Here is a 10026-nt window from a genome sequence, read left to right as displayed (position 1 = left end):
CCTCGGTGACGTACGCGTCATTCTAGGTGGGCGGGCATTGGCAGCGATTGGTAGGTCGACAGGCCTCCTTTTCCCTCACGCAGTACGCCGGCAACGTTCGGCGTCTGGTGATCTCTATGACAACAGTCACGTCACTGAAGGTGGGCGGGCACAATTTGAGCACAGCTGATGACGGGATCAGACTGCAGCGGTGATATTCTGACATGTGCTTATGGCGGCGCAGCGAAACGTGCGCGGTCACAATGTTTTTAATGTGTGCTTTCACTATGCTTCCGGCATTTCTCTGGTTAGTTTGATATAATTCAGCTGATACTCTGAGCGGGAATTGGCGGATGTTTGCTATTTTAATGTCCCTACTTCCCCTTACCCATCACCCCTTGAAAAAGGCTCATACGCCGAAACGTGCGTTGGGGTGGGTGCACGTGGTGGACCGTGACCATTCATTGTGCCTTTGCAGGTAAAACTTATATTTCTCTTCTTTTATATGGTAGCTATTGAATATGGTGCACTTTGTGTATAGTCAATTAAATTGTCTTTGCTTCTATATATTTCGTATTTACTTTCCTGCTATGGCACTTGGTAGGAGTCCTTTGTTGGAACCTAGTTACTGATTAGCCATATATTATTACATAGTCCACATGCCTGCACCCCTGGCCGTTTCTTGTTGCACATTGTGACCTGAGGTTTTTTCATCTTTTCCCTCCCTGGCTTTTCCTGAATACCTCTGTGTATGTATATTACATTTTTTATAAAATAAAATATTACTTTGCATCTAATGATGTTGGGTGTTTGATCGTTTGTTTTCTATGGTTATGTATCATCCATCACATGTAGTACATGGGATAGGGCCGACGCCATCAGCGACTGTAACCCAAGTGTAGTCTCCTCCACTAATGTCCCTGCAGGGCACAGATCATGTAGAGGACGCCATATTCCATAGTCACTGTACTTACCCCACAGGAGCTCCACACCGAACACCATCTCAGGAGCCTCCAGCCCATCACATATGGAAAGGTGACCTGGAGCAAGGGGATGTAATGAGATAGAATAGATTAGTGCAGCAAGAGATGGATCCGGAGGATAGAGATGGAAAAGGAGGTGTCGTTGGCTGTACAGAACAAGGAGGTACAGTGGCAGGATAAAGATGGTGGGAACAGGACACCACAAGGTAAAGTTATAATAGTAGTAAGCTGAACTGGCAACATGGCCACAAGCCTGAGAGCCAAGGAGTGGCATGTGTCCCCGATAATGGGGCCAGAAAGAACATCAAAGCAAGAAAAAATGCACTGAAATAATATTCAACACAAAACCTTTTCAGGTTAAGAATTTTTCGACTCATAGAAAACCCCTTTACTCATTAAACAGCCTAATAAAAGGGTACTTCCACCATAAATAGTTAATGCCCATCCACAGGATAAGTCATCACTGTCCGATAGGTGCACGCCAATTCCAATGTATAGAGAGATGGCCGTGAATATTAGTGGTCCTCTTCATTGATTTCCATGGGAGTTATGGAAAAAAGATGTAAAAGCAGAATAGGGAACAGCCATTCTGAAGAAAGGTGTGGAGTATAAGGCTTTGTGCATTTTTTTCACGGTCTTTCGCTATAAAAACGCGAAAAAAAACGCATACATTAAGCATCCTACTTAATAGAATGCAATCCGCATTTTTTGTGCACATGCTGCACTGTTTTCCTGAGTGGAATCGCATTCCAGAAAAAAACGCAGTATGTTCATTAAATTTGCGGAATCGCAGGGATTCCGCACACCTAGGAGTGCATTGATCTGCTTACTTCCCGCATGGGGCTATACCCACTATGCAGGAAGTAAGCAGATCAGGTGCGGTTGGTACCCAGGGTGGAGGAGAGGAGACTTTCCTCCACGGACTGGGCACCATGTAATTGTTTAAAAAAAAAGAGTTAAAATAGAAAATAGTGATATACTCACCTTCTGATGACACCGGAGTTTTCCCGCCTCTCAGCAGTGCACACTACCGCTTCCGTTCCCAGGGATGCTGTGTGTGAAGGACCTGCGATGACGTCGCGGTCACGTAACAGTGACGTCATCGCAGGTCCTGCACACAAAGCATTTATAGGAACGGAAGCCGCTGAGGAGATCGGGGGCCATCAGAAGGTGAGTATAACCATTTTTTAAATTTTTTTTAAATTATTTTTAACATTATATCTTTTACTATTGATGCTGCATAGGCAGCATCAATAGTAAAAAGTTGGTCACACTTGTCAAACACTGTTGGACAAGTGTGACCATCCTGTCAATCAGTTTTCCAAGCGATGCTGCAGATCGCTTGGAAAACGCTAGCATTCTGCAAGCTAATTACGCTTGCAAAACGCTAGTGTTTAGCGGGAATACGCATGCCAATTCTGCATGCGATATACCCGTGGCAGGAGTTGCAGAATTGCCGCGAAAATTTCCGGAAATTTTTAGCCAAAATGTGAGATTGGCATTCGTCAGATAGTTATGGCTTATTCGATGGACACAAATGTCTGAGATGGGAATACACCTTAATAGTGGATCTGTTAGCATCACATTACACACTGCAAAACTCATTAATTATGTCTCTCAAATCTGATGAGGCTGGTGTACTTACCATGAAAATCAGTGTCAAAATGGCTGTCTAATTATCACACTTAAAAGATCATTTTATGAGCCCAGCTAGAAATAGACTCAGACAAATAAGGCTACTTTCACACTTCCCTCTTTCAGCTCCCGTCACAATTCGTCGATTTTTGAGAATGCAGGATCCTGCATTTTCCCATAGACTTGTATTAGCGACGGATCACGACGGATGGCCATACGTCGCATCCGTCGTATGACCGATCCGTTGTGTTTTGGCGAACCGTTGTATGGAAAAAACGTTCAATGTAACATTTTTTTGTCTGCGTCGGGAAAGCGTGTAGCGACGGATCCTGCGTCATACGTCGTTCACTAGAATAGAAGCCTATGGACGCAGGATCCGTCGCTGACCGTCAAACACTGGAATCCAGCGACGGATCCAGTTTTTCTCCTCTGAGCATGCCCTGAACGATTTTCAAGTCCAGGAAAAAAATCTCTCTCTCACGCTCTCTCTCTCTCATTTATTTTCCCGGAATTTGTGGACGACGCATCCGTCATTACACTGGATGCGTCGCACACGTTTTCACTTTTTATGACGTCCGTCGATCCGTCATTTTGCTGCACTACGACGGTCACAAAAAGACAGAAGTGTGAAAGAAGCCTAATTTTCAAATTAGGCAGGAAACTTTTATAAAGCGTCATACAGCCTTTCTTAGAATGGAGTAACACTAGAGATGAATACGGACGAGTGCTATGCGAGAAAAAAAATAGCATAGCAGTCGGACCACTGTTAATCTATGGGGCAGCTCCCATCACCGTTTTTTTTCTCGGCCGTATTACACATGCGAGTGAAATCGCCAATGCAAGTCTATGGGTACTAGAAAAAAAATCTCACACCACGCGGACCATCAGTGTGACTTGCAAGAAATACGCACCGGTGTTCTTTGAAAAGCCAGCATGTGCGGTGTACAGTAAAATCACAGTGACAGGTTAGAATAGATAGAATACATATACACACATAGAATAGGTGTAATATATATGTCAGTGACACACAAAGATACATAGAAGAATAGCCGTTAATTCATTTGTTGGCTTCTGTAAAATCACTGCAGGAGCCGACAGGTAGGAGACATGGTTTACAAATTATGGAACTTGTGTTATGACCTGGTGGTTAAGGAGCAACATAGATATGACCTGATGGTTAGGAGCAACACATATGACCTGGTGGTTAGGAGCCACACAGATATGACCTGGTGGTTAGGAGCAACACAAATATGACCTGATGGTTAAGAGCAACACAGATATGACCTGGTGGTTAAGAGCAACACAGATATGACCTGGTGGTTAAGACAAAACATGGGACAAGCTCGGAGTAGGTGGTAACTATACTGACCGCAACCCTAATCCTAACGCCAACACTAGAAATAGCCGTGGAGCGTTCCTATCTCTCCCTAGACGCCTCTTCACAGCCTAAGAACTAACTACCCTAAAAGATGAAACAGAAAAACTATCTTGCCTCAGAGAAATTTCCCCAAAGGAAAGATAGCCCCCCACATGTATTGACTGTTAGTAGAGATGGAAATTACATACACAGAGATGAAATACAGATTTTAGCAAAGGAGGCCAATTCTAGTCTAGATAGACAGAAATAGGAAAGATACTGTGCGGTCAGTATTAAAAACTAGAAAATCCACGCAGATAATGCAAAAATGGACTCCACACCGACTCACGATATGGAGGAGCAAATCTGCTTCCCAGAGCTTCCAGCTAGCCTGAATGAATCATAATGACAAGCTGGACAAAAAGAAACATAACATAAGTTGAACAATTAAGTCCAAAGCAAATGGACAAAACCATAACTAGCAAGGACTTATCTTATGCTGAAATGGACAGGCCATGAGAAATATCCGAGGAGAAAACTGGATCTAACCCTAAGACATTGACAGCTGGCATGCACTGAAGTCCAGAGCCAGATTAAATAGAGAGTGAGCAGGGGCAATAAGTGAACACAGCTGCTAAGGCTGAATCCAAGGAGCAGCAGTTCCACTTGCCACCACCAGAGGGAACCCAAGGGCAGAACCCACAAAAGTGCTATTCATAACAGTACCCCCCCCCCTTGAGGAGGGGGTCACCAAACCCTCACCAGAGCCTCCAGGCCGATCAGGACGAGCCAAGTGAAAAGCACGAACCAGATCGGCAGCATGGGCATCGGACGCAACAACCCAAGAATTATCCTCCTGACCGTAACCCTTCCACTTGACCAGATACTGAAGCTTACGTCTCGAAAAACGAGAATCCAAAATCTTCTCCACCACATATTCCAACTCCCCCTCAACCAACACCGGAGCAGGAGGATCAACGGAGGGCACTATAGGCGCCACATATCTCCGCAACAAGGATCTATGGAACACATTATGAATGGAAAAAGAAGCTGGAAGGGCCAAACGAAAAGATACCGGATTGATAACTTCAGAAATCTTATAAGGACCAATAAAACGAGGCTTGAACTTAGGGGAAGAAACCTTCATAGGAACATGACGAGAAGATAACCAGACCAAGTCCCCAACACGAAGCCGGGGACCAACACACCGACGCCGGTTAGCAAAACGTTAAGCCTTTTCCGGAGACAACGTCAAATTGTCCACCACATGAGTCCAAATCTGCTGCAACCTATCCACCACAGAATCCACACAAGGACAGTCAGAAGGCTCAACCTGCCCTGAAGAAAAACGAGGATGAAAACCAAAGTTACAAAAGAAGGGCGAAACCAAGGTAGCAGAACTAGCCCGATTATTTTAGGGCAAACTCGGCCAACGGCAAGAAGGTCACCCAATCATCCTGATCAGTAGACACAAAGCATCTCAAATAGGTTTCCAAGGTCTGATTGGTTCGCTCCATTTGGCCATTTGTCTGAGGATGAAATGCTGAAGAGAACGACAAATCAATGCCCATTCTAGCACAAAAGGATCGCCAAAACCTAGAAACAAACTGGGAACCTCTGTCAGACACAATATTCTCCGGAATGCCATGCAAACGAACCACATGCTGAAAAAATAATGGAACCAAATCAGAGGAAGAAGGCAATTTAGGCAAAGGTACCAAATGGACCATCTTAGAAAACCGGTCACACACCACCCAGATGACAGACATCTTCTGAGACACAGGAAGATCAGAAATAAAATCCATGGAAATATGCGTCCAGGGCCTCTCAGGGATGGGCAAGGGCAAAAGCAAGCCACTAGCACGAGAACAGCAAGGCTTGGCCCGAGCACAAGTCCCACAGGACTGCACAAAAGAACGCACATCCCGCGACAAGGAAGGCCACCAAAATGACCTAGCAACCAAATCTCTGGTACCAAAAATCCCAGGATGACCAGCCAACACGGAGCAATGAACCTCAGAAATTACCTTGCTAGTCCATCTATCTGGAACAAACAGTTTCCCCACTGGACAGCGGTCAGGTCTATCCGCCTGAAACTCCCGAAGCACCCGCCGCAAATCAGGGGAGATGGCAGAGAGAATCACCCCCTCCTTGAGAATACCAGCCGGCTCAAGGACTCCCGGAGAATCAGGCAAAAAACTCCTTGAAAGGGCATCAGCCTTCACATTCTTAGATCCCGGAAGATACGAGACCACAAAATCAAAGCGGGAGAAAAACAGAGACCATCGAGCCTGTCTAGGATTCAACCGCTTGGCAGACTCGAGGTAAATCAAATTCTTATGATCGGTCAAGACAACGCGATGCTTGGCTCCCTCAAGCCAATGTCGCCACTCCTCAAATGCCCACTTCATAGCCAACAATTCCCGATTGCCGACATCATAATTACGCTCAGCAGGCGAAAACTTTCTAGAGAAGAAAGCACATGGTTTCATCGCAGAGCCATCAGAAGCTCTCTGAGATAAAATAGCCCCTGCCCCAATCTCAGAGGCGTCAACCTCAACCTGAAAAGGGAGAGAAACATCAGGCTGACGCAACACAGGGGCAGAAGTAAAACGACGTTTAAGCTCCTGAAAGGCCTCAACAGCCGCAGAGGACCAATTCATCACATCAGCGCCTTTCTTCGTCAAATCGGTCAAAGGCTTCACCACACTGGAAAAATTAGCAATGAAACGGCGATAAAAATTAGCAAAGCCCAAAAATTTCTGAAGGCTCTTTACAGACGTGGGTTGAGTCCAATTATGAATGGCCTGGACCTTAACAGGGTCCATTTCAATAGTCGAGGGAGAAAAAATGAAACCCAAAAAAGAAACCTTCTGAACTCCAAAGAGGCACTTAGACCCCTTAACAAACAAAGCATTATCACGAAGGATCTGAAACACCATCCTGAAATGTTTCACATGAGACTCCCAGTCATCGGAAAAAAACAAAATATCATCCAAATATACAATCATGAATTTATCTAGATAGTTCAGGAAGATATCATGCATAAAGGACTGAAACACAGATGGAGCATTTGAGAGTCCGAATGGCATCACAAGGTATCCGAAATGGCCTTTGGGTGTATTAAATGCTGTCTTCCATTCATCACCCTGTTTAATGCGCACAAGATTATACGCCCCTCGAAGGTCAATTTTAGTAAACCAACTAGCCCCCTTAATCCGAGCAAACAAATCAGATAGCAACGGTAAAGGGTACTGAAATTTGACCGTGATCTTATTGAGAAGGCGATAATCTATACAAGGTCTCAGGGAGCCATCCTTCTTGGCAACAAAAAAGAACCCCGCTCCCAACGGCGATGAAGACGGGCGAATATGCCCCTTCTCCAAAGACTCCTTTACATAACTCCGCATAGCGGCATGCTCTGGCACAGACAGATTGAAAAGTCGGCCCTTAGGGAACTTACAGCCAGGAATCAAATTAATAGCACAATCACAGTCCCTATGAGGAGGAAGGGAACTGGACTTGGGCTCCTCAAATATATCCTGGAAATCCGACAAAAACTCAGGAACCTCAGAAGAAGGGGAAGAGGAAATCGACATTAAAGGAACATCGCTATGTATTCCTCGACAACCCCAACTAGTCACCGACATAGATTTCCAATCCAGCACTGGATTGTGTACCTGTAACCATGGAAAACCCAACACAACAACATCATGCAAATTATGCAACACCAAAAAGCGAATGTTTTCCTGATGTGCTGGAGCCATATTCATGGTCAACTGTGTCCAGTACTGAGGTTTATTCTTGGCCAATGGTGTAGCATCAATCCCCCTCAAAGGAATAGGGCTCTGCAAAGGCTCCAAGAAAAAACCACAGCATTTGGCAAATTCTAGGTCCATTAAGTTCAGGGCAGCTCCTGAATCCACAAATGCCATAACGGAAAAGGACGACATTGAGCAAATCAAAGTAATAGACAAGAGAAATTTAGGCTGTACCGTACTAATGGTAACAGACCTAACGAACCTCTCAGTACGCTTAGGACAGTCAGAGATAGCATGAGTAGAGTCACCACAGTAAAAACACAGCCCATTCTGACGTCTGAATTTCTGCCGTTCTGCTCTAGTCAAAATTCTATCACATTGCATATGTTCAGGACTCGGCCCAGAGGACACTGCCATATGGTGCACCACCTTGCGCTCGCGCAAGCGTCGATCAATCTGAATGGCCAAAGACATTGACTCGTTCAAACCAGCAGGTGTGGGAAGCCCCACCATAACATCTTTAAGGGCTTCAGAAAGACCCTTTCTGAAAATCACTGCCAGGGCATACTCATTCCATTTTGTGAGCACAGACCACTTTCTAAATTTCTGGCAATACACTTCTGCTGCTTCCTGACCCTGGCATAGAGCCAGCAAGGTCTTTTCTGCCGGGTCTACAGAATTAGGTTCGTCATACAGCAATCCGAGCGCCTGAAAAAATGCGTCTACATTAAGCAATGCAGGATTTCCTGGTTCAAGGGAAAATGCCCAGTCCTGAGGGTTGCCACGCAGCAGAGAAATGACAATCTTCACCTGCTGAATGGGGTCGCCAGAGGAACGGGGTCTCAAAGCAAAAAACAACCTGCAATTATTTTTGAAGTTCAAAAATTTAGATCTATCTCCGGCAAACAAATCAGGAATAGGAATTCTAGGCTCCAAAACAGGAGTTTGGACAACATAATCTTGAATACTCTGTACCCTTGCAGCGAGTTGATCCACTCGCAGGGACAGACCCTGAACCTCCATACCAGGATCCTGAACCACCCAGAGATTAAGGGGGAAAAAAAAGACAAAGCAAACTGCAAAGGAAAAAAAAATGACTCAGAACTTTCTTTTCCCTCTTTTGAGATGCATTCAACACATTACGGGCCAGCTGTACTGTTATGACCTGGTGGATAAGGAGCAACATAGATATGACCTGGTGATTAGGAGCCACACAGATATGACCTGGTGGTTAGGAGCAACACAAATATGACCTGATGGTTAAGAGCAACACAGATATGACCTGGTGGTAAGACAAAACATGGGACAAGCTCGGAGTAGGTGGTAACTATACTGACCGCAACCCTAATCCTAACGCCAACACTAGAAATAGCCGTGGAGCGTTCCTATCGCTCCCTAGACGCCTCTTCACAGCCTAAGAACTAACTACCCTAAAAGATGAAACAGAAAAACTATCTTGCCTCAGAGAAATTTCCCCAAAGGAAAGATAGCCCCCCACATATATTGACTGTTAGTAGAGATGGAAATTACATACACAGAGATGAAATACAGATTTTAGCAAAGGAGGCCAATTCTAGTCTAGATAGACAGAAATAGGAAAGATACTGTGCGGTCAGTATTAAAAACTAGAAAATCCACGCAGATAATGCAAAAAGGGACTCCACACCGACTCACGATATGGAGGAGCAAATCTGCTTCCCAGAGCTTCCAGCTAGCCTGAATGAATCATAATGACAAGCTGGACAAAAAGAAACATAACATAAGTTGAACAATTAAGTCCAAAGCAAATGGACAAAACCATAACTAGCAAGGACTTATCTTATGCTGAAATGGACAGGCCATGAGAAATATCCGAGGAGAAAACTGGATCTAACCCTAAGACATTGACAGCTGGCATGCACTGAAGTCCAGAGCCAGATTAAATAGAGAGTGAGCAGGGGCAATAAGTGAACACAGCTGCTAAGGCTGAATCCAAGGAGCAGCAGTTCCACTTGCCACCACCAGAGGGAACCCAAGGGCAGAACCCACAAAAGTGCTATTCACAACAAACTTGTATGTATTTAATACAAGAATCTTTTCGGGAACAAAATGGCATGGGCTCCCGCACAATTTTCTGCGCCAGGGAGGGAAAGCCAGCAACTGGGGGCCGATGTTTATAGCTTAGGAAGGGCTTAATACCCATGGATCTTCCCAAGCTATGAATCTCAGCCCGCACCTGTGTATTTAGCATTTACTGGCTATTAAAATAGGGGGGCCGCCCAACAAAATGATGTGGGTCCCCCTATAATAGCCAGAAAAGGCTATGCAGACA

General features: G+C 45.0%; 1 protein-coding gene across 7 annotated transcripts in view; it reads right to left on the bottom strand.

The window, feature by feature from the left end:
- The window catches only part of LOC143808394 (uncharacterized), a 426051-nt gene that overhangs the window by 400361 nt on the left and 15664 nt on the right, over positions 1 to 10026 (bottom strand). For all 7 annotated transcript variants that reach the window (XR_013221946.1, XM_077290990.1, XM_077290987.1 and 4 more), the window contains one exon: positions 954 to 1019. Coding sequence is in view for 6 of the 7 variants with exons in the window: in XM_077290990.1 (XP_077147105.1) it covers positions 954 to 1001 (48 nt within the window). In the remaining variant the exon portion in view is untranslated. The remainder of the gene's footprint in view (positions 1 to 953; positions 1020 to 10026) is intronic.

Source organism: Ranitomeya variabilis, chromosome 2 (assembly GCF_051348905.1).
Source record: "Ranitomeya variabilis isolate aRanVar5 chromosome 2, aRanVar5.hap1, whole genome shotgun sequence".
Lineage (NCBI taxonomy): Eukaryota > Metazoa > Chordata > Amphibia > Anura > Dendrobatidae > Ranitomeya > Ranitomeya variabilis.
Note: the sequence above shows the minus strand (reverse complement) of the source record. Positions and strands in the feature narration are given on the sequence as shown.